Source organism: Nilaparvata lugens, chromosome 7, assembly GCF_014356525.2.
Source record: "Nilaparvata lugens isolate BPH chromosome 7, ASM1435652v1, whole genome shotgun sequence".
In the NCBI taxonomy this organism is placed as follows: domain Eukaryota; kingdom Metazoa; phylum Arthropoda; class Insecta; order Hemiptera; family Delphacidae; genus Nilaparvata; species Nilaparvata lugens.
The window spans coordinates 41,194,273-41,221,193 of record NC_052510.1 but is presented as its reverse complement, the minus strand read 5'-3'; the positions used below and the strand labels follow the sequence as shown (position 1 = coordinate 41,221,193).

At 34.4% G+C, this 26,921-nt stretch overlaps 1 protein-coding gene across 1 annotated transcript in view; it reads left to right on the top strand.

Annotated features, from left to right (window-relative positions):
• The window catches only part of LOC111057907, a 191,564-nt gene that overhangs the window by 143,508 nt on the left and 21,135 nt on the right, over nucleotides 1-26,921 (top strand). The window contains exon 3 of the mRNA XM_039432792.1: nucleotides 18,409-18,571. Within this exon, the coding sequence (XP_039288726.1) occupies nucleotides 18,409-18,571 (163 nt within the window). The remainder of the gene's footprint in view (nucleotides 1-18,408; nucleotides 18,572-26,921) is intronic.

Below are 26,921 nucleotides of genomic sequence, written 5' to 3'. Positions count from 1 at the left end.
AATTCATCAACCAATCAATTTTTAAATAAAAAATATATAATTTAAAATAATGAATGATAATTAAAATTCAAAATATATAATTGAATATATTTCAATATTTCATAAATTCAGTATTAGTATTTATGATAATATAAATTTATTTATTTCATGGCTAAAATTAGAACAGCTGAATAGAAAAGAATTTTTATTTGCTATTTATTATATCATATAGAGTATTGGAAATTTGAGGTTAGGCTATGATACCTACTGGTCGGCAACCTAATAATTGATCAAGCCATATAATTTGAAATCTAGCCAGACACCTTGGCAAAATTTTGTTGTAAACAAATAGTATTCAACTAGAGGATTTGGTAAGCACATGGCAACTTGTTGTAGAGGGAAAAACAACTTATAAAATTCAAAATATTTATTATTCCTAATGAGCATGTACAAAACACCAAAAAATAAATAAAAATATTAAGGACGTATGTATATTCAGTAGGCGCATGGATACATTTGTGAATTTTGCATGAACCAATCAAATTGTAGTAGTTAATGGGCGGCAATAGTGAGCCAATTCAAAATTATCTATAGATATTCATATAAATGATAAGAATTTATAAGTTATCACTACTCAGTTTATGTATCAGATATGGTCCGAGTATTTTTATAAAATATTATACCCAAGATATAGGTAATAACTTAGCAGTTTGGCACAGACTATTTGATCTTTTTAACGGCGTAGTAACTGAATATTTAAATATATGCAAATTTGTAAGTCCGAAGTATGATTGTAGAAAATAGGGGTAGGACCGAGCCCACTTGCCTGCCAGACGCTGCCATGGAACGCCACTAAATTTTATAGAGCACAAGTCCCTTTTTGTTAAATTGAACGTTTGAGGAATTTAAAGTTTGAATTCATTAATTAAAATTTGTATAAGACTTAGTGATGCTGTAGTAAAGTGTAAGTCATTCAAATATTTATTTATTTCCTTGGAGAAGATGACTTCGGCCACCAGAAAATCCAGGACGATAGGAAATTCAGATCGCCACCAACATCTTGTGAAATTCAGCACGTGAGTGATAAATTATCGAAATATATAAATTTAGGGCGCCCTCAGTGCTTTGAGTGAAACAAAATATAAAAAGCTAGCTCATCGAAAGGTTATAAATATTGAAAATTATTATAAAACTTGTGCAAGTCTTAAAAGGTACAAGAAACATATATTACTAGTAAAATGAATCATATCAGATGCATATGTCTGAGGATACACAGATTAAACAAATATTTGAAATTAATATTATTATGTATGAATGCTCACTCAATCATTAATTTTATTAGCAAATTGTAAAGATATAAATGTAGCTCTTGTTCACTGGATATACTGGGTGCGGCAGGAAGGGTGGATGTTTTTAGAACAGATAGTATTCTGATTTGGGTAGTCGGATTGGGCCAGTTGAAGTGAACATGTGTTCGGTAGATCATACCATTTTTTCTAGTCATTGTTTAATCGGTATCATGGATTCGTGGAATGTGCAACATCGTGTGTTTACTTACGACAGTTTTGTGCGTAATAATGAGAGTATCATTACAGTTCAGCGCGAGTTTCGTCGTCATTTCAATCTTGCGAGAAATGAAAATGTACCCACTCGTAACACCATTTTACGTTGGGTAAAATCATTTCGTTCAGTAGGAACAGTAATGAATAAACGACCACCAGGGGCTCATCGCACTGTACGCACTCCACAAAATGTGGAAAGAGTTCGGCAAGCCATACTCCGTAGTCCTAATCGATCTGCTAGGAGACATTCTTCTGAACTGAACATCAGTGATCGGTCAGTAAGGCGTATTTTACATGAAGATCTAGGATTCCATCCCTACAAAATGGCCATGGTTCAACAATTGAATCCTGGCAATTATGTAAAGCGGCTGAATTTTGCTCGAGAAATGAAGGCCATATTTGACCAAAATGTAAACATTATTTTGTTTACGACAGGTGAAGCACATTTTCATTTGAATGGTACCGTTAATCAGCAGAACTATCGTTATTGGTCAGATGAAAATCCAAAATTAATGCATGAGAGACCATTACACAGTCCCAAGATGACAGTTTGGTGTGCTGTGAGCAGTATATTTGTTATTGGTCCATACTTTTTTGAAGACGACAACGGGACCACTGTAACTGTTACCTCAGAACGTTATAGACAGACGTTCACTGAATTCTTCCTTCCTGAATTAAGAAGGAAACGTATTCCTATTCGGCAAGTATGGTTTCAGCAGACGGGGCGACAGCTCACACAGCAAGAAATTCAATGGAAGCAATTCGGGCTGTTTTTCGTGGTCGCATCATTTCTCGGTTTGGTAACATTGATTGGCCTCCTCGTTCTCCAGACCTGTCCATGTGCGACTACTTCTTGTGGGGTTTCCTGAAGTCACGTGTTTACCAGCATAAACCACGTACACTTCAAGAACTAAAGGGAGCAATTCGTGAGGAAGTCGAACAAATTGGCAGGGCAATGTTAGAAAGAGTACAATCCAACTTCCGAGAGCGGCTTGTAAAGTGCATTGCTGAAAACGGCCGTCACCTGTCAGATATTGTTTTCAAACATTAATTTTCTAAAATTGTAAAATAATGTGAATATTATTCTGTAAATAAATGTTTTTTTATGCATAGGTAACGACATATTACTTTTTTGAAAACCGTTCATCCTTTCTGCCGCACCTTGTATTATATTAATTTATCCAATTCCACCAGAGGCCAAACCTTAAGCCCTGAAATTTTTATTGAGATATATGAGATTTATGATTTATCAATTGATTATTTTTATGATTTTTGGAAAGAAAATATATAGTGAGATTTTTAAATCGACAAGCAGCAGCAGGTCAATATCTGAGCTGCATAAAATAAATGAATACAATTAATAATTTAAAAGCACATGGTAACGTTTCTTGCTAATAAACTAGTGAGCTAATCTGTGATATATTTGTTCCTATTTTTACTATTTTTTGCTTGTCGCTCTATATATTTCTATATTTATTTATTCGTTGATATTTTTCTGTGTAATATATGTATCAAATTTTTTATGGTGTATCCTTTATTTATTTCCCCACTTCCATGCATGACCAATCTCACATTTATTTATCGAGTTACCAGTATTGAAGTATTAAGAAAATTACCATCCGACTTTATTCTTCACCGAATAAGTTGGTTTAGACAGTGATATTTAGCATTGATGATAACAGTGAATTGCGTGAACTCCTGGGCGAGCCTATAAGAGTATTGTCTAATTTGTATTCTAAGAACCACAACCAGAGTTGTATAATTTTTTACTCATGCTTTACCAACTGCAACCAAGCCAGGCAACCTGTTATTCACAAAAATAATGTCAGATAATTCGAACAATTTTAATTTCTAGTTTTTATAATTTATTTTGAACATTAAGTTTGTCAAAATTACATTAATAATTGTTATTGAAGTTGAAAATTCTCAGTAAAAGTTCTCATTTTTATAATCATACAAAAATCAGAAGAGAATACAGATAGAACAAATTCGCATTCAAAATACACAGTCAACAACAATGTTAGCTGGTTGGGATGGCTTCAAATGGCTGAACCGACAAGCGCGCAACCTAGTGGAAAGAATTGTACCTAGCTTCATTTCATCCAAATTACCGAAAAAATACTATAAGTAAACTAAAAAATATTTATAAAATGACATAGACAACAGATAATATTTTATTGTAGTATATTCTAATGTTATTTTATTAATTTTATTTATATGGATTTCGAACGGTAATAATTTAACCTCAAAATTTGAATTTCATAATGTGTGTTTGCTACATTCCTCATTGCTTGGAGTTGAAATAATTATTACTGTCAATAGAAAAGAAACCTCATTTATCATTAAATGATGGGAAGCTATTATTTAATTATGATTTAGATGAACATTATTATTGTTTCGAATTTCTAGATTGGGATTTTATCATGAATATGTGGCCACACAGCCATTGATGATTCTTATCTAACCACAGACATTGTTACCAACTTATTTTTATTTACCTGCACTGGTGCTCCATATAACCTACTAACTATTTTGCGTTGTCATGCTGCAAATCTGGAGTACGCAAAGTAATACTTTGCGCCCTAGGGCGGAAAAGTGATTCTTTGCGGCCTGCAATCAGTGCAGAAATGGTCACTTTTCAAGGTATCTGTAGGAAAACTTTTTTTTTTGATTTCTCTTTCTTCTAGAAAACATGTTTACTTCAGAGAGTTCAAAATGGTAAATAGATGCTGTTAGTGTAGAATAGTACATAGTATATTGACAAATATTGAAGCAAGCACAGTAATCATTCTAAATCAAATTCATAGTATATCTATTTGTAATAATTGATGATGTGTTTGTTTTGTGGAGTGTGAATAAATATATTGTTATTTTGATGAGTGATAGTAGCTTTGATTTGGAATTTGTAACCTAGATTTTGATTTGGACTATAGTATAAATTTGAAAAGGGACAGTTTTGGGCATAAGCCTGTTGTGCCTCCTCATGTAACTGTAAAAATATTGTACGACTGAAAAAATTAATAAATAAATATAAACTATAAATTCAATCTTTCATTAGAAATTTCCTATGCTTTTACACTCCAGAGCGAAGCTCAGTCCCCCTATATTTATTATGAAATAAGCTCTCATTGGATGAAATCATAAGCATTGAAGTCAATTATACCAATAAAGCCATTTATTTCTGTTTGAATATGTCTTTGTGGATATGTATTGTGGTGCTCTTCCTGGGGGAGTTACTATCGCCTCCAAGGATAGGACGACACACGTATAATGAATCTTGCACTGAGTCACCAGTATTGAGGTTAGAAATTTTGAAGATGCGTGCGTGGACGCTGAATGAATACCAGACTGATTGAGTCACTACAAGATTCAATACAATCGTCTGAATCGCGGGAGGCACAAACGCTCACTCACCCTTGATTTTTCTTATGACAGATTGTATAATGATAAAAAATTTTACAAGTAGTGCAGCGGTTGCTAAACACTGAATACGGATATCTTAAAGCTATTACCTGTGATGGAACAGCATACAAAATCATACAGTTCGAGCAAAAATCCCGATGTAGATAATTTACGGGACTGCGTCTCTAATAAGTTCTGAAGGATTAAGATAGGGTACTAGGACCAGATATCGTTCGGAATATATTTCGAGAACAGAGTCTTGTCGGGTTTTATGCTCTATTGTAGGAAATTATATGATCTTCAGCTGCATCTGCTATACAGTCGACGAATTCGCTCCTAAGTTGAAGTTGGTAACAGATAAAAGCTGATATATGAGCAGGTAAGGACAGAGAATAGATAATCTCGATCTGACCCCACACACTACATCCACTTAGATCTGTTCCAATATCCAGGTTGATCTAATTATTTCAATGATCGTACTTGATCGGTTCTTGATAATATAGAACGTGTCAGACACAATGATTGACAGGCTTAAGAAATAATCGAACTCAGAAGACTAATTAACAAAATTGAAATATAATATGATAAAATATATAGTTCGACAGTGCAGATGTAAAGCTTGAATTACAGATAGAGAATAGTTTATCATTAACAAAAATAATTAGAAATTTTCTTGTACTCGCATGACACCATGCATGATTCAACAGAATTTTATAATTGATAAATTTAACAGTTTTTTGAAAAAATAGTGAAAACAAATTATAAAAGATTTTTAAAATTAATCGGTTCGTGGTTCTGGCAGTGGAGGATAGTTAATCAACTACAAGTTCTTATAAATTCTATATCATATAAACTCTAAGATCTTAATAATTATAAGCGCTTGTCGGCGTGGATATTGCTTTAACGAAGAAAAATTTTATATTTTCTGCACTGTTATTTCTTTCGAAGCGAAGATTGGGGCCCCAAAATATAAAACTCACGTGAATCCTCTTGGCGGTCGTGGTTCCTTTAGATCAAATTTGTTTGATCGGTGGCTGGTCCAGGCTTCGGTTTCAGCACGTGTGGAATTTTAATTGAATATCTCCTTCACCAAACTAAATTAGGGAATAATTAAATTTGAATTTCTAAAATTATCAATTGATGAAATAAATTTTCAAATAATAGAGAAATTAGCCTAAAATATTGGCTCACAGATAAAATATACAAAAATCGCACAAAATTTCACTAATAGGTCTTTGATAACTTTCAACAAGGTCTTAACGGTGAGGATTTTAAAAGATAAGTGACTTGCCTTCTTCTAAGCCTTTGGCTAGAACCTTTTCTCTGAGAATCTCTGTGTAATTAATATGCATGAAAATTTGCCATTGGTAGAATGATTGTGACGTAGGCATGACGTCAGTGGCAAGCAGTAAAATATAATTCCTTTAATTACAATAATAACTTAATTTGTATAATTTTTTAAACTGCTCAATTCTCTAGACACAGTTCCTCTATACAGTGTACATGCACTAGCATATATGATAAGGCAGGTTTGTTGTCTGATAACAGATTAACATATGATGTTTTCAAACGATCATCCCTTTTGGTGCTATTTCTATGACATATGATTGGCTTGGACTTGCCAAAGAGATTCATTCACCATGTGACTCAGTTGAATCAATAATTTATAATTTAATATTTCTATACAATTCTTATTATATTTGGAACTGTTATAAGGGTCAGATCGACAGTCACCTCCATCTAGATTGTCGACACAGTAAAACATGTAGACTGTGCTATCTGCGACATGGTTCCAATTTTCAGAGCCCTTCTCCCACCTCCCTTCTTCTTCTTCTTTCGCTCTGGAACGCTTTTATATCTAGAATGGCTTTTCCATTGACTGAGCTTTTTGCCATTCCCCAATTCCTTCTTTGTTTCTCTGTCGGGTCCTTCTTGACCAACCTCTTCCTCTTTTCTTTTCAAATTTTTCCGGGTAGACAAGACTCATTAGCTGTGGTGGAAGCAACTTGTCTAGGGGAGTAAACCTTATAAAAATCCTGTGAGTCCAGATGCAGTAAGGTAGCGTCCCCACCACTGGACTTAACCTGTGCAGCGCCTGTAACGCGGCCAGGGTATTAAATATTCTACTGACAAACTCACAAACAGCCTCGGATATCGGACCGGAATTAAGGATAAAACTGAAAACAGGACTGCTAAAGAAAAACTATTTGGGATTATGGATATTTTGAAATTAGGTACGTGGAATGTTAGAGGTCTATCTAACAAAGATGATGAATTAAATAATATATTAAGAATTAAATAATATATTAAAACAACAAAAGGTGGATATAGCTGTAATCACGGAGACCAAGAGCAAGTTACAGGGTACGAAAGATTTGCAGGACTACTGGATGGTGTATAAAGGAGTTCCACAGAATCGAAGAGCAAGTGCAGGAGTAGCGATCATGGTGAGCAGCAAGTGGAAAACTGTATATTGGACTATACTTGCATAAATGAAAGAATAATATCGATAAGGCTCAAAATTGAAAGAGGCCATCTAACTGTCATTGGCATCTATGCGCCTGATGAAGGGAAGAAAGAAGAGACCGAATCATTCTATGATAGCCTCCAAAGGATTTTAAACGAAATAAACAAAACAGATCATGTTGCAATAGTTGGGGATTTCAATGCACGAGTGGGCAACATTCCTATACCAGACGTTGTGGGTTCTTGTGGAGAGACAATTATAAACCACAATGGACAAGAACTAAGACGATTTGTCACATTCAATGCTCTTAAAATAACAAATACATTTTTCAAGAAAAAGGACACTCATATGTACACTTGGAATGCAAGAGGCTTGAGATCAATAATTGATTATGTTATTGTCAATGATAAGATGAAGAGCTTCGTACAGGACATCAGGGTATTTAGGGGATGTGATATTTACAGCGATCATTATCTCGTAATTAGTAAAGTTTTGATATTAGAGAAATGGAGGACTGTCAGGAAATGCAAAATACAAAAGGAAGAGGTATTCAAGATAAACCTTTTACAGGATGAGAGCATACGCAGTTTATATCAGCAATGCTTACAAGAACACCTCATGCTAATTCCAACGGCAGAAGACATTGAAACGGAGTGGCTCAATATAAAATCTTGCATGCAGAAAGCTGCTACTGAAGCACTTGGGAAGAAGATAATGAGAAGAGGTAGAAGACAATTGCGAATTTGGAATCCCGACATAGAAGAGGCTATTCATGAAAAGCAGAAATCATATCTCATTCGGTTGCAGAAGAAAACTCCACAAGCAAGGATAGAGTACATGAGACAACGTAATTTTGCAAAACAAGTTGTCAAGCAGGCTCAACAGGACTCATGGGACAGGTTTGTTAATGTTATTGAGACAGATATACATGGTAGGCAGCAATGTGCGTATAAGATCATGAGATCAATGAATAAGGTTGAGTGAGACAATGCTCCTTTAAACATTATATCAGATGAGGAATGGCTACATCACTACAAGGCGCTATGGTACAATGAAAATAGTCAAACAAATTATGATGCCGAGGCCGACCCAGTCATCAATAAGTCAGTGGACCCAATTACAACTGAGGAATTGCAGTATGCCTTAAGAAGCATAAAAAACAGGAAGGCTGCTGGATTAGATGGATTAAACGGAGAGCTCTTTAAATATGGAGGCTTGTTCTTTGAATTACGATTTCTACACCTGTTGAATGAATGCTGGAGGAAGTATTGTATCGCAGAAGAGTGGAGGAAAGCAGAGGTTATTTCTCTTTTCAAAAAAGGAAGTCGGAATGACTGTAAAAACTATAGAGGAATTAGCCTTCTGAATGTGGGATATAAAATTTATTTCAAAATAATCAACTGCTGTGTAAAAACAATAGCTGAAGCAATTCTGAATGAGGAGCAAAATGGATTCAGGAAAGGAAGATCTTGCTCAGACAATGTTTTTGCAGTGAAGAGAATCATTGAGAAAAGGCATGAATATAATTTGGAAACGCATATGGCTTTTATCGACTTTGAGAAAGCATTCGATAGAGTTGATCGGATTCGGCTTTGGGAGATTCTGTGGAAGAGAGGATATCCAAGGCACCTGTTTAATATTGTCAAAACCTTATACCGCGATACAAAGATAATTATAAATACAGGTAAGAATAGACTAAGATAAATTAATGTTAATCAAGGAGTTAGACAAGGGTGTAGTTTATCGCCTACTTTATTCAACATTTACATTGATTTTACATTATGGCTTTTTACAACATTACATATGGCTTTTATCGACTTTGAGAAAGCATTCGATAGAGTTGATCGGATTCGGCTTTGAGAGATTCTGTGGAAGAGAGGATATCCAAGGCACCTGGTTAATATTGTCAAAACCTTATACTGCGATACAAAGATAATTATAAATACAGGTAAGAATAGACTAAGAGAAATTAATGTTAATCAAGGAGTTAGACAAGGGTGTAGTTTATCGCCTACTTTATTCAACATTTACATTGACGACATTTTCGGAGAATGGGAATACAGAGTAGATTTGGGTATCAAATTAAGTGGAGACGTTTACCTGAATGCACTATTGTTCGCGGATGACCTTTGGATAATACAAGAAAATGAAGATAGCCTCCAAAAGTCAGTCCATGTACTAGAGAATGAAATATGCAAGGGTTATAATTTCAGGATTTCTCAAAGTAAGACAAAAATTATGGCATTCACTGGCAAGTATCCCACACGATCAAAGATAGTTATTGATAACAAAGTATTAGAGCAAGTGTCACAATACTGCTATCTTGGTTGTGATATCAGTTTCAAAGATGATTTAGATGTTGAAAGGAAAATCAGAAAATTCCAATCGATATGTGGTAACATCAGCAGAACTTTAGGGAAGAAAGCAAGGAAAGAAACTATAATGAAGTTCTACAGAGTGATGGCTGCCCCTGTTCTCCTATATGGAAGTGAATCATGGATCACCACGAAATCACAGGAGAGTAGGCTGCAGGCAGCAGAAATGAGATTCCTACGCAAAACGAAGGGCTGTGACAGACGAGACCACATAAGAAATGAAGAAATAAGAAGAGAATTGGGTGCCTTCAACATGAATGAAAAAGTTGTATGTCATCGAAACGAGTGGAGGGAACATATTATAAGAATGCCAACGGAAAGAATTCCTTTAAAAATTTTAAATTACCATCCGATAGGAAAAAGAGACATTGGTAGACCTCGGAAAAGATGGCAATAGAGGAAATCAAATAAGAATATAGGAAAAGCTGATAAAGAAATTCAAAATTAATAACATTTTATACTTGTATAAGCTATAAATTTTAGATATAATATATTCCTCCAAAACATTTAAATTTTTTGTAGAATGCTGTTGTGAGTCGGAACAGGCAAAAGCCTAATCCATGAAGACAAGAAGAAGAAGAAGACTGTTATAATTAATTTTTGTTGCTCTTATCAGTAATACAATATTCATGCTATGACCCAGTTTGTTACAATAACATTTGACATTTTAATGTAATTTCGTGAGTAATAAACAAATTTTAGCAATAATACATACATTTTATTTTTTTTATTTGAAATTCTTGGTCCTTTATCAATAGTTCTTAATTTTAGAAATAATATTATAGCTTGCATGAAAACCTGGCATGACATTTTATAATATATTGAGTCAGTCAGCTGTGTCTGAGCTGCTACAAAAACATCTGATCAATAGTAAACAAAAGTGTAACCTCCAAAAGTTCAATGAGCAATTCATAAATGACTTGTACTCAATTTGCAAAATAATTATAATTTTATTAAATAGTTCTTTGAAAAAATGCGTAGTACAGAACGGTACTCTTATCTTATACTCAGCTGTTGATAAGGAAGCCTTATCGCTCGGGTGCTAACAATTCGTTTGGCAGATCTTTCATTCTATAAGGGTTATTACAATTTTTCTTGTTAATTCTCTCCTTTCATGAGATTTACTCAAAAAATTCATCACAGTATGTATGTCAGATGAATCTCAGAAACGGCTCTAAAGATTTTGATTAAATCAGGAATATAGTGGGTTTGCAACAAAAAACATTATTTTGGAACAGGTCTCAACTCTGGGAAAATTCGCTGAAGTTCCTTGAGAAAGGATTATTGATACCTTAATTAGCAGCTGATCAGAAAAAAGTTTTCCATAGTCTGTTGAAAACGTAGGAGAGTGTGAGCAAATGAAAAAGTTCCTATTATATTAAGCGAGCAATTTCTGTATTTTTCATCTGGTAATTCATATTTATATCTAGTTATTTATGTTCAATGGATCTCGTAAACGGCTTTAACGATTTTCACAAAATTTGGAAAAAAGTGGTTTTATGATATAAAAATTCGATTGCACTAGGATGAGACCTAGTGCAATCGAATTCTCATATCATAAACCTACTTTCCCCCTTGGGAAAACTTGCTGAACGACATTAAAAGGATAATTCATCCTTGTAGATATCAAAAAAGTGAGTGAGCAAGTATGTGAAAAATCAAAATATCGCATCCCCGAAATTAATAAGATGACATATAGCTAGCTGTGTTTGTTTTTTGAAGTGCGTATAAATTGTTATTTTGATAGCCAGCTGTGAAATATAAACACGATCATCTTAGAGAATTGTGTTCTGTCTTAGCCTACTATAGATGGAGTATATCTGAGGTAAGCCATGGTTCTGTTTATCAATAAATAAAAATAATGAGCGAAGCTCGGTGCCCCAATATTTATTGGCAACCTTATTTTTGAAACATTGCAGTATCTATGGAACATCTGGAAGAATAGGTTCAGAAAGTGACCGGATGATAGCAGAAGAAATTTAAAATCGATCTCTCCAAACATATTGTAGTTGAATGTAATGTTCATTGTGAGGTGATAGAAATGCAACAAATTTCTTCAGCTTCTGTTGTATTGGTTCATCTGTTGCTCCATGTTTGTACGAAGCCATGGCCTTGAGAGAGCCAGTTGCACTGTCTGTTTATTCCTAATCCGGGATACCACGAGAACCAATCAGAAAAGCCTTCAATAAAAGAAACCCCTGCTCTGATCAATTGTCATGGAATTTAATCATGATTAAAATTGAACAGGCTTTTGTGCTACTGGGCTTGCTATTTTCATGTTCCAAAATCAGCTAAAAACTGAATCGAAAAAAATATAATACTCCATCAGCTGCTCCTATTTCCTTTCATGGTGTCATTACATGACACAAGACAAACCTATTGATATTGATAGATCACAAGTAAATACTAAAGTGTTCAATTTTGATAGAAATTGAATTGAGTTACATATTAATTTACATCCAAATGTTCATCCCTAAGCTTTTGGTTTCAAGCAAAGATCAAAGAAAGAAATCATATGATGGTAGTCAATAATCAAAGTGATTGAATAAACTCTATTCAGATCTATGCAAATTCACATTAAAATGATCCCACTTTAGTATTTATGATAGTAGGCTAAAGTTTAGAACATGAGAAATCAGCCACAATAAATGATACTCTAACTATTATAAATGGACTCTTATGTATATGAATGGATTTCCATGGAAGAAAGAATCAGTAGATTGGCTGCTCTCACACTTTTGAATTAGTAAAACGAAAAGTAAGTGATAGGCTATGCCAAAAATTCCAGAATAAGCAAGAGATCCATGGATACCAGAGTCAACAAATTCAAATAAACTTAATTTGGAATTTAATTTTCAATTACATCGAACAAAAGCAAAAATAGCCTGATCACTGCTAATTTGATAACTGTCAACGGGAAATATTAATTGCCAATGAATAAAGTCAAGGTCAATTCTTGAGCCCTGCCCAATATTCTACAAAATTCGCTGCAATTAGTCTACTATTCTACAGAGCACTTCCAACACATGAAATTATTATTCAAATGATTTGACTTGATAATTTTTATGCCAAGTTGTGGCCTAATCTCAAAAACGAGTATAACAATTTTTGTAGAATATTTAGATTATAAATATTCAACAAGAATAATCTTATCTACCAATTCCCGTAGCGAAGCATGTGTGCCCTGCTAGTAACTTCATGAATCTTTATATCATTGCACAGCTGCTTTTTGGCATCAATCTTGACCACGACTAACTCGCTCTATCCGCACCTCCACGCATGAAAGCTGAAAATATAAAAAAATAAATGTTCATTTCCCGAAAAAACTAAAAATACAACATCAATTACACAAAAAATTAGATAAATTACAATATTACATACAACATTTAGTTACAAAAAATTCTTATAATGTGTTCTCCACTTGTTTAGTTTTTTCTGTGTGGAAATTGACCTACTCCAATATGGCGTACCATGTTCTAGAGTAGGTTTTGTTAGTTTTTTGTGTGTATTATTAATTAGTGAGTCATTAGGTGGTTAGTTGTTGTTTGAAATGATGTTTTCTATGTTCTGTCTTCCTTTGCTCATCAACCAATTGTGTACTATTGTTTTGAACTCTCTAGGATGATTAATCTATCTAAAGTTTGCAGGAAGTAGATTATATAATTTTGGTGCTAAATGATTGAAATGTCTCTGGTATAGTGCCTTCCTTGCAACACTGGTGATGAGAAGATTCCTGTATCTGGAGTTGTGGTTGTGGTTTCTGGTTTGGTTGTTGGGTTCTTGTGTAATCTGCATAGTATCTCCTTGGAGTAAAGCTGTCTTGGATCCATCACGTCAAACTCATTGAATAGCTGGTCTGATGAATAGAGTGGAGGCTTCTGGTTGATGACCCTCATGATCAGCTTCTGTACCCTGAGGAGCGGTTCGATGTGCAAGAAGCTTGCACCTCCCCATCCCACAATCCCATACAGCATGAGGGACTGTGCTAGAGAGGAGTAGATAACTCTTAGACATCCCTTGTCGACCAGTGTCCTCAGAATCCTGAATCTGCAGATGGTCATCCTCAGTCTCTCACATAATTCATTGAGATGATGATCCCAGCGCAGAAACGAGTCCATTGTAACTCCCAGGTATTTCTGTGACTGTTTCCTGTGAACTTTGTATGAAGTGTTATTCCATTGATTCTTGATTACTATCCCATCTCCTGTTGAGTCCATGTTGAGTCGCCGAAAAGGTCAGAAAGAAGGTTTTCTCATGGTTCAATGTTAGCAGATTTTCACTCAACCTGTGAGACACCCTCTGAAGTCCAGTCTCGGGTTCTCTCCAGGTAATCTCCCAGGTCGGTTTAGAGAACAGTAGAACAGTATCATCTGCAAAGGTGGTGATTGATTAATTTCCATGTTGCATAATGGATTTATGTAGAGAAGAAAAAGAATTGGCCCTAGTACTGTTCCTTGTGGCACTCCAAACTTTACAGTCGGCTTGTTGCTTATACATCCATTGACTCTGACACATTGTGTTCGGTTTGATAGGTAGCTCTTGAAAAGATTCCATGCGACTCCTCTTATTCCATAGTCACCAAGCCTTGAAAGAAGAATGTCATGTGACACCGTATCAAAAGCCTTCTTCAAATCTAGGAATACTGCTAATGGTTTCTCTTCAGTGTTTATTTTATCGGCTGGGTTTCAAACGAAAAATTTTGCTTGTCATTGGTTCTATTCGTTTTATTGATTCTATTTTATTCGTCACATGGAATGAATTTTATTATTTATCACCACTATAAATGCAGCTAGCTTGTGATTGGTCAATGCTGTTGCTGAGTGGTCACGTTGATCAAAAGGATCTCTGATTGATACGTTATTCATTTACGTTTAAAAGTTCATGATCAATCATTGCTATTGATAGATTGAGTTCCAACAAAATACTCGTTGATATCTCAATAAAACTATCAAAGCAGTATTTCTTGATTCCTGAGATAGTTATTCGAAGCCTAATCATTATTCCTGGACCGAAAATCAAGTGACGAAGCAGTGTGTGATATCATAACCTCAACCTTTGGACAACATTAACTTCTGATCAAAATTTTTGAAGAGAAATAGTACAGGCTCAGCCTAGTTTTTCCTTCAATGATATAATTATATCATGATTGTTGTATTTTGTACATTGGATTGAATAAATAGAAGCCATTTTCTTTATATCCATATGCCCAGTTTCCCTCCAGATTCGGCAGAATTTATATTTACACTATTTATATAACAATATTCATCATTGTAATTTGAATTGTAATTCATAAAACTGATAAGCTATTCACAATGCTTATAACTCAATAATTCTATCAATCACTATATTCCATAAATATAGAACTTCTTCTATAACTACTTATAGAAGCTGAATGAATCCAAGCATCAAACTGACACAAGTAGACAGTCTGTCTTGATACGAATGAGATCTCCATGAATTTGTGAATTCAAGCATAAATTTCATCTTCGAATCCAGTGAACTCTACAGATGTGCATTGACACAAATATACACGATTTCCTGATTCAGCAAATCTCTGATTTATAATCCGCGATTTAGTGAGTTTCCATCACACACATCAACATCAGTTACTCGCTTATTAGGGATAGAAATTTACAAGATGAAGTGCTGCTTCATTAAAATTGTGCCTCACCTTGTAATGATTAGTGGTGTGAACACCTTGCTAACGTCTAGTAAAATTCACTTTGTACTGTCAACATGAGTTGAATACGTTAATTAGTCATTCGCTCATTGATATTTCTGTCACTTTCTTTGCTAGCATCCATACTGGATCTACTATCAGCGATCAGCCGTCTATCCGTTGGTTCATGATCCATCCTGATGAATGTCAAAGAGTGGAGCCACAGTATCATAATGTATCAGGTTATCTTCCGCTTCACAAATGTTACTGCTTGTGTTCTCAATCTAGTTTACAATCCTCTAGTCCAGAAAATTTAGGGATAATCAGCATTACAATGGACAGGTAGTCTTTCACTTATTTTTCTCTCTTCTCCTTTTTTCTTCTTCTTCCTCTTTCAATTCCACTCCCCTTGCATAGCAGAAGGATATGCTATGGGAATCTGCTACTTGCGCCCAGCGGTCAGGATGTGTTTGGGCACTCATAGATTGAACGTAACAAAGTGAACGTCCGTGACGTCATCACGAGTGATGCCATTTCGCTCTCACTAGCAGCCGACATTACGTTCCCCGACTGAAAGAGCGAAATTCAAATTTCCGACAGTATCCTAAGGATGCTTCAAGCAAAGCACTACAATACGCTGTATTATGACAACGTATCAGCCTACTTAATGAGATACAGATTTCTAACCTGTAATTCCATTTTAATTGATAATAAAAGATTGTGATAGAACCATGATTGTACAATCAATCATTCATTAAGAATTATCTTCAATGAATGATCACTGTCTCAATCATACATTCTAATGTTTTGATTTTTCATTTCTGAATTTGTTTTTATGACAGAGAGAATGTGGGTGATAGATATAGAATTTCAAATTTAATAACTCTCCCAACATGAATATCTATATTGAATCTTCGTGTTCTTTAGATCCTATGGCTCAATCTATAAATTATTCCATCCATAATTCGAAAAGTTCCGTGACAAAACCATATATTCAATGCTACTTTTCCCAATAATAGGATGATTACATTAGATTTGATCATTGATGATCACATTTTAAAGAGTTGTTGTTTTTAATATGTGGTTGAAACAATGACTTTTCACTACCGTATAAGTTCTGATAGATGAATATTCACAGTTCAATGTATTGTTATTCCACATCAGGCATACCTTGTATAAATTCATACTAAATTCTTTCAGTGCCATGCAAGAGCTCATACAACAAAATGATCTGTGCAATTCAATTCATTATAGAAATGAAATACATTATAAACATTTCAAATGATAAATTAATTTGATTAGGCTATGTTTTTCTACTTACATAGTGATGATCATTTGGGTTATAAAATATAATATTGGAAATGACTTCCGTCCACATCAACACACTCAACACGTTAACTTCTAAGCAATGGTAGACGAATTATTTTCAAAAATAAATGGCCAGATAGATGTTCGGATCTATCGCCCCCCATATATACCGTTATCTCTTTGACAGAGAGAGAGAGCGGGACAAATAATGGGACTGGCAGTGATGACGTCATTACGTGAACAGTGTACTTGTGTAAGGGAGCCATGCATCACTCCCATTTGACCGCTGAGCGCAACTTGTGTATGTCCTATGTTATCATTTTATACAGACAGAAGAGGAGCCGAAATGGAGTTCTATGCCTTGGTTCAGGCTCAGTCAGCAGTATTGTGTGATAATATCAAGCTATTTACATCACAATGCACGTATATCACATGCCAAAAGTTCGGTGTCTAGGTTCAGGTTGAGTTGGCAGTACACATGCAGTATATTATAGACTTTCTGCATCACAATACATAGGTGTCACAAGTCACAAGTTTGGTGTGTTCGTTCAGGTTGAATTGGCAATACACCATTGTGTATGCGTTATATTATATGCATGGTTGTAGTAGGACAGGAGAAGTGTGTGCCTTGTTTCAGGTTGAGTTGGCAGTGTGTGATTGTGTCCCATCCCAACAACTTGGTCCACAACTTGTTTTCAAACTTTGCAAATTACAAGTTGTGTGCCACAAAAAAAGTTTGAGCCTATTCCTTGAGCTGATGTCCTTTGGAGTAGTTTTTAGGAGCCAAAAAGTTTCGTTATTTCCAATATTATTTTTTTTCAATCGTCACATACAATCACCTAAATTCATTATTGATTTGTTCTAATATTTGTGAAGAATCGATGATCTCGATCACAATAAAACAATGACATGTGCAGTAGTTTGAGTGCTTTTGCAGGTCGGTTGTTCCAGAACACTGTTCGCCTGTTGGTTGAAAATGTCGGATGAAACGTTGCAGGCCTTATTCCTGATACCTAAGAGAAGAAAGTTTTTGAGAGTGATTGTTTTTCATCTTCTCTATACCAATATACCAATTCGACTACTTTAGAGATCGAATTCAAAATAATGAAGTAAACTTCATTTTATGTAAATTGAGTTCAAAATTCGTCTATTCCTGTTACACAAATTGATGCGAAAAGATTCCACAAGACAGTCTTCTACAAGATACCTCTAATGCTTTTGAAACTTTCAAGCGAGCTTCCTGAATGTAATTTTTCCATTCCAAATATATTTCCGAGTGAATTTTCCTATGTCAACGTGATCAGTTTACGTATAAAATACTTTCTATTTGACAAGTGTTTATCCATATAATTTTATTGTATGGTAATAGATGTTGCGGTATTTCTTCATAATTGAAAGAATAAGACGTTGATATGTTGTCACTATATTATTTGTTTGAAATAAAAGACATCAGTTCAGCTGAAGATGTGGCAGGTGTTGTCATGAAACCTGGCTCTGTGATTAAAATGTATTTTGAAGAAATATAGTGGTACAGACAACATCAACGTCTTATTCTTTCAAGTATTTATTCCATTATTGTCATTTATCCCATTTAAGAGTTATTTTACTCGACATGATATGAGAAATGAGTTGGGAATGGTTCTATTTGTGTTACAGAAGTAGACGCGAGAGGTTTTCACGAGTCGGTGTTCGACAGCATTGGCGACTACTTCCCATCCTGGCCGAGGGCGGCCAAGCGGATGGACTCTTCCTACCATCACCGCATCACACCCATCAGCAAAGTGGTCGTCAAGAATCCCACTGCTTTCGCATCTCTCAGGTCAGAAAATGAGATAATATCTAATTGAACACGATAACATATTCTAGAGTAAAGTATATTCATATTCATCAACCCTATTCCAGACTTTTAGAATGTTATCTAAACTTGGGAGAGAAATAGAACAAGGAGTATCCTTAGTTTTTCTCTCCTAGTCAGTGTTATTCTTTTTTTTGTAAAAATGATGAATGAACAATGAAAATGAGGCTAGACGATAGTCTTTGCATGGTATCACAATTCAATAAATTGGTTTTATTGGAAATGAATAACCTTCTCTAGGCTTACTCAATATTTGAAAAAATAATTAATGCCTTCAGAGGTTGGAAACCTTCTAATAATATTTCTTCATTCATTAACAGCTTTGATCCATTTACTTACGAATATCTAATTCATTAATGCTTTCATTTTCATGAGAATGTTAGAGATTAGAAGATTAGATTAGAGCTATTTATTTTTGTATGTTACAATATATACTGGCTTGTAATACACTAATTTATATCAAATGACAGTATCGCTAATTATTCAAAGAGTTTCACAAAGTATGAGAAATCATATTTTAATCATGGTATGATGAGAAAGGCGAAATGAGGGTACAAAATGGAACAATGGTATCAGAGATCATAAAGCGGATGTTATGAAGATATCTTTGAACAGGATAGATGAGACACCTACCTTCAAAGAGATTCTCAGATTGGAACATTTAATAATTAAATTATTTGAAAGCATTCCGAGGCTCGTGATGAGTGCTTAATCACTGCATTACCATCAGAGAATCATTGTGTAAGGTTTATTTGAGTTTGAAATTGTAACAGTATTTTGGATTTGTATCATTGAGATGTAGTGAGAGTCTCTCACTACAAGTTATAATATCTAATCAGTTATCTGAGTCCAATTATGATTAGTATAATGCTGGGTTCATTTGCAAACAACATTTTGAATTTGTATCATTGAGAAATAGAGAGAGTCTCCTACTGCAAGAGAAAATATGTAATATCTAATCATTAGTCTGAATCTTATATTATATTATCCAATTATATTAAGCGAGCAAGTAGGTTTATGATATTATAAAGATTCGATTGCACTAGGTTTCATTCTTTGAGAAACTCGCTGAACGACATTAAAAGGATAATCCATCCTTGGAAAACAGATGATAATTTCGTCGTCTCTCGATAACAGATGATGCGTGTGCCTGTGTGGGAGAGAGACAGAATTATTTCCAGCTGTGTAATCATAATCAATCAGCGAGAAATTTTATCTAGCTATAGTCCAGGCAACGAATGCTCAAATAAAGTTATAGAGGGAAAAGTTTGGAACACAATTTTCAACTTCACAGCTCTTTTAAGGATAGTTAGAGGATTAACATATCAAAAGTCCTCACCCCTACCCCCTGTGCTAAAGGGGTGGGGGTGATTTGAAAGTACCATTTTCTCATTTTTCGCATATAACTCGGAAACTATGCATCTTATGAACATTTGTTTTCTATGCAAAATTGAAGTTTAAAAAATCACCAACAAGTCTTGACCTCGATATTTTTTCCATATCTCTTATAGTTTCTGAGATATCCGCTCTTGAAGGTGAGACATTTTTTGAAAAAACACTTCTGCCTCCAATTTTTTCATCTATTCGGCCTTATAATTTTTGAACGATAGATGAAAAAAATCCGTGCTGATTATAAGTAAAGGTTTTTGATAAATCCGATACTTTTCGAGATATTTATGTTCTAAAGTGATGCATTCTCGAAAAACCAGTTTTTCTTCCATTTTTTCACTCTTTCAAGTCTTATAACTTCTCAACAATTGATGGGACAAGAATGTGCTAATTACGAGCTTGTAGAGCATTATCTTCCAATTTATGTATAGTTCAACTATTTCACGCATTCTCTTACGACTGTTGCACCAGTTTTAGTATTGAGTGTAAAATCTCAAGATTTGCAACAAGTGACTTTTTTCGAATATCAAACTATTCTGTCATCATAAATTGGCAGTGTGCTTCGGTATGAACATTTATATTGAGTACCTATTGGAAAGACTGCGGAACAAAATACAGGGGTTGTTTCTAAACTTCCTACCAAAAAAAGACACTCAAAACTAAAACTAAACATTATACAGCATTATGCAGTGAATAATTAAAATAACATGAGTTTATATATATATATATATATATATATATATATATATATATATATATATATATATATATATATATAATTTATTCTATAACAGGTTTATAGGTTTGTATTGGTGGGATGGGTGAGGGATGGTTGTCATGTGATCGTTCTAGGGCTGGACAGTTTCAGACATTTGTTCTTGAGATAGAGAGAGATAAGAGAATAGTAGAAAAGCAGCAATCAAAGGAATGTGTGCTAAATAGCGTACGGTATTTTATTGTGAAAAATCCTTGAATACTATAATATATTCTTTAACAGTTATAACTCATCACCAGTATTAAAAGAAACTATTATTTCTATTTCAGTTTTGTTGTAGAATTAATGGTTGTGAAAGATATACATACTGAATGGAGACGATTTGATATTTTCGAAACTACTAATTTATGGAGGGAATTCAAGACTAGTTTCGATTGTAGCATCAACAATCTATAGTAAATTAAGTTCTCCAGTTTACTAGAGATTGATAATCGTCTAACAACCAAAACTAGTATCTCAAATTGTATCAGTGGATCATTGGTTTTTACAATATAAAGTTGTTTTTATCCACTATAATTTAATTATTTTTTTATTATCATTTTGATAATGTACTTATTGTATGAATGGATAAATGAATTCATGAATAAATATCAGGACATTCTTCCACATTATCAAATTCCTACAGTAAGAGTATACTTCTACAGTATTTTTCAACGAAATGCTATTGATTCCCTCTTTCGTTTACTAGTTCTGATTTATTGTGTCATAGCAACATTCCTGTTTCATTCAAAATTACTTCCAGAGCCAATTCAGGAATTCAATAAATCAAATGGAATCTTGAAGCTTCCCAACTACTATATCATGAGAGGCAATTCAAGATAGGTACTAGTTTCGATGAAAACAGCTTCAGCTTTTATTTTACAGTTTCAGCTTTGATTCATCAATGATTATTGATGTTTTGCTCTACTTAGTCTCTACTGTACTGATATTTACTACATCACCTACACTCGAACTCTTACAATTTCCCACTATTTCATCAGTGAAAAGGATCTTATACATCAATCTACAGAAATAATAGTCTATTGCTGAAAGCTCAAATCAATAAAGTAAATCTGAGACTTTCTTCGGACTTTCAGCATCCCTTCTCAACAATATCAACGCCCTCCATTCAATCGATGCTGACAGTATGAAGTGAATCTCAGTTAGAAATACAATTTTCTTTTGAGACTGAGCAGCTCTGTTCCCACTGCAAATGGTCACCACAAGACGTTATACTCATTCGAAATAATTCTGAAATTGTTGAACTATAATAAACTTCAAACGACTTGGACAGTTGAACACAACTGTGCACTTCTGCTCGCTCCGCCATTTTATGGGCGAACCGCGAAGCATCTGAGTGCGCTAAGCACGAGACAAAGTCCACAACTTATTCATACAGTTGACAATTTTAGGGTCGGCTGATGTCACATCTATGGTGACATTCACATCACACTGTCAGTATTGGTTGAATGGAAAGCATTGGTTTCATCTATGAGGAATGCTTACAGATTGAAATAAATGTCACCAGAGAGGCTGAGAACACTGAATAATCAAGGATGGCGACAAATACGAGGGTGTGACGAAAAGTTTCGTCCCTACCAGCCAGGTTGTCCGTGAAGTTTGCTGTGATTAAGTTCTCAAGTGGCTGTTCTCAAGTCAAGTTCTTGAGTGTGGCGTGCTTAAGATGAGGTTAACGCATACTTTGAGATGTTATTCATCCATGACCTATGCTCGAGGTACACTCGAAGATGACTTGAAAAGTGCCGAGGTTAAGATGATATTATGAGAATGTCCTTACAATGCTCAGATTTCATGAGAGTTATCTGAGTAACATATCTCTTCAAGTGTAATAAAATATTTAAAGCGTTCACATATATCTCAGATCATGTTTGCTATGTTGCAACTTGTTGAATATATCTGCGTATAAGCCTGTATATCTGCATATATAGATCATATTTGTGATCTGCATAAATAAATCAATCAATTCCTCTCTTGTTGACAGAGATCAACTTCATCACTACAAATAAATGGAGAGCAATCAAGTTATTATTATGTTCAATGTGAACATTTCAACAATGTCCCTGATACTTCTCATAATGAACAAGATATATTCATCCTCTAAAAACATCTAAAGCATTTTCTTGAAAAAATTTTATATTATTGATCCTTCATCTATTCCAATTATAATATTATTCATCCTCTTTTCATTTTATTAGTTATTTCATGGATTAGTGAAATGAATGAAATACCTTAGACTATTCTTTACCTGAAACCAATTATCATATTCAAAATTTCTCATTCATATAATAGAATATGTCCTGGAATAAATAGAGTTTCAATTATATTAATTTCAATTATATTTCAATTAAACTCTATTTATTCATATCTATGATATCTGAAACTCTATATATATAATCATATCCTCCATCGTTTATTCATTTTACTAAGTATCCACAAACAGTCTATTTATAATTTAAGAATCTGGTGTGGCGCACTCACACAACTTTCCTTGCCGTAATGAAAATTGATCACCTGACGCTAGTGTTCCCGCGCATCTCAAGTCTACTATTCAAAGATTCGAGCCAGCTGGTGACAGGGCAATACGCTGGAGACACAAGAGGTCTGCTATCTCTTCATAGTGAATGATTTAATAGAATCGGCAATGATTTGCAATTGAATAATCACATTTTCTCAGAGCTTATTATCAATTTTAGGTGAAAATGTTACTGAACATTGTAAAGATTTTCATACTCAATCTTTTCCATTTGATTTTTTTCGTTCGAATTGTATCTGAAGCCTGATAATTGGAAATCTAAAATCAAACTTTGCATAGATGGGGTGGGGCTCTTGGAATTTTTACAGATATAAGACTTGTGGCAGTATATAGAGCTCATCAATGACTATTTTAGGTATGAATTTGATCAAAATCGTTGGAGCTGTTTTTGAGAAAATCACGAAGAACCTTGTTTTTGACAACATTTTCGCCATTTTAGCCGCCATCTAGAATCGCATTTGATTGAAATTGTTTGTGTCGGATCCGTATGTGTAAGGACCCTAAGTTCCAAATTTCAAGTCATTCCGACATTGGGAGATGAGATATCGTGTACACACACACACACACACACACACACACACACACACACACACACACACACACACACACACACACACACACACACACACACACACACACAACACACACACACACCACACACACACACACACACAACACACACACACACACACACACACACACACACACACACACACACCACACACACACACACACACACACCACACACACACCACACACACACACACCACACACACACACACACACACACACACACAACACACACACACACACACACACAACACACACACACACACACACCACACACACACACACACACACACACACACCACACACACACACACACACACGCACGCACACACACACACTATAGTTGACATTTTTGATCTTCCCCATTCATTTTACTTGTTCTGTGATAATAATCAGATAATCATTTCTCAATATTCTCTTAATCTGAGAACTAAGAGTCTCAGGATTAAGAGTATACAAAATGATGAAGATATACAATTCATTGGAATTCTTACATTCATGATAATCCGAAGAGAATTGGTGGTTTGATAATTACACGTTTTATCAAACAAGATTATCAGTTGACGTTTGAAGTCAATGAAGTTTGTACAGTAGATGCTACACATTAATGTAGCATCCTTATACATGAAACCTGATTTCGAAAGAGAATAACTTAGTAAGTATTTGGATCACTTTTATCCTGCTAGCTTGCACTGTTGTTGTAAGGTGTTAAATTCCTCTCCTTTCCAAACTATATATATTATATAAATATAGAAACCTCCATGGAACAACGTTAAATTTATATACAAATTTTCATCAGCAATACATGGTATGTTTTTGAAACAGTACAGTTATAATATTATTGATGTTGATATTCAAACCTTCAAGGACCGTCATATATATATATATATACACTCATATGAATCTCTATTGACAATATGTATTATCTGTATCACTGTACGGGGAAAGAGTTTGAATATAGTTATACTGTTGGAAAATAAATGATACTCGGCCAAGCGTGCAAATTACACATTCGAAGTAATTACTTCTCGTCTTAATTAATGAATGTCTATTTGTGGGGAACAGTTTGTCTTTTCAACAGGTTGGTTGAAGAGAATCGAAAAGAGAGAAAGTGAGAATGAGAGGAAGAGAATATTGAGAGAAGAGAAAGTGAGAAGAAAAGAGGGAACAAGTGAAACAGTGAACAGAAGATTAGTGTGCGTGGGAAGAAGGAGAAGAAGTGTTGGAGAGAACTTCAGCAAACAGAGCCTTGTAGCCTAATGAGAGAAGATGAAAAAAGAAGAAGAAGAAGAAGAAGAAGAAGAAGAATAAGAAGAAGAAGAAGGGGAAGAAGAAGAAGAAGAAGAAGAAGAAGAAGAAGAAGAAGAAGAAGGAGGAGGATGATGAGGAGGAGGAGGAGGAGGAGAAGAAGGAGGAGGAAACGAAGAAAAAGAAGAAATTGAAACAGGAAAAGAAAACATTATTGAATGTAATGGGATAGGAAACAATAAAGATAGAAATGTCGAAAAGATATTATTTTTTCTCATAACAATGGAAAACCCAAATTTTTTGCTGAAAAAGTAAGATAAATCACAATTCCATAATATTATTGTATTCATTCATAATTTATTATTTTCAATATTGTAGTTGATAATAGGTGAGACATTGAGGCTGCAGTATGAAGAAGAGCAATCAGATAAGACAGGAACGTGAATAGGAATAACACTAGAGAGAGAACGAAAACGTTAGAGGGAATAATAATTATGAATAAAAATTCAGTAACTATAATAATATTGAAGAACAAAATGACGAGGATTAGAATAATGAATGAGACCAGTGTGAGAACAGAAAAAGGACGAAACGAAAAAGTGATAATGAGGATAACGATGTGAGATGGAGAGGAAGAGTGAGAAAGAGAGAGAAAGAGGGATTGAGTGTGTGTGTTAGGGAGATTGGAAGACTCATAGTGAAACTAAGCCTTGTGGTGAGACCACTGATGACACAACTCGGCTAACAAAAGAGATTAAATTTAATTTGCGGTAAAGCACTCACGTGACAACTGATGGCTCGATGCAGTGAAATTTATGTTTCCATCTACAGTTTCTTTGACAGGATTCAGTAAAATGAAGCGTTATACACCAAAGAAAAAAGGTTTCCCCCCAAAAAATGAAAAATATGAATTAAAGTGAGGAAGTAGAATTTTTGGAGTTTAGAAAAGTAAAAGAGGTCTTCTATCACATTTCACTGATTAAATATCGGGGCACCGAGCTTTGCTCGATATTTATTTATTGATAAACATAACTCAATTCTTTAAAATAATTGTGGAAGGACTAACAGGCACTGCCCAAAACTGTTTCTTCCCCGAATTCTGATTTATACACTATAAATATTCCAAGAAGTAGGTTATATTCCATACACTTGAATCTAGGTCCAATTTGCAGTCAAAATATTTAAAAACAGAAAAGTTCTAATTTAGATTGTTTACAAATCAAATTGAATAACAAAATAACACTCACTAATCACTTTAAACTGTAAAATAATGATTAACTTTGAATATTATGATATACTCTAATCTAGAGTGATAAACCATGTCATGTCAACAAATCATATACTGTATTTTGATTGAGTCAATTAAAATTTCTAGATAATATTTCTCGCGAGATACGGTAAGCTGCTTGAATGATTACACAGATGATCTCCCACACAGGCACAGCATCTTCTGTTATTGACAGACGACGAAATCATCATCTGTTTTTCCAAGGATGAATTATCCTTTTCATATCCTACAGCGAGTTTTCCCAGGGATGAGACCTAGTGCAATCTAATTTTGATACCATAAACCTACTATATTCAAAATCTCGTGAAAATCGTTAGAGCCGTTTTCAAGATCCGGTGAAATACAAACATATAAACATCTAAACATCCTAACATCTAAACATATAAACAGAAATTGCTCGTTTAATAGTATAGGATACCATTTCATGTCAACAAATCATATACTGTATTTTGATTGAGTCAATTAAAATTTCTAGATTTCTCGCGAGATACGGTAAGCTAATTGATTACAC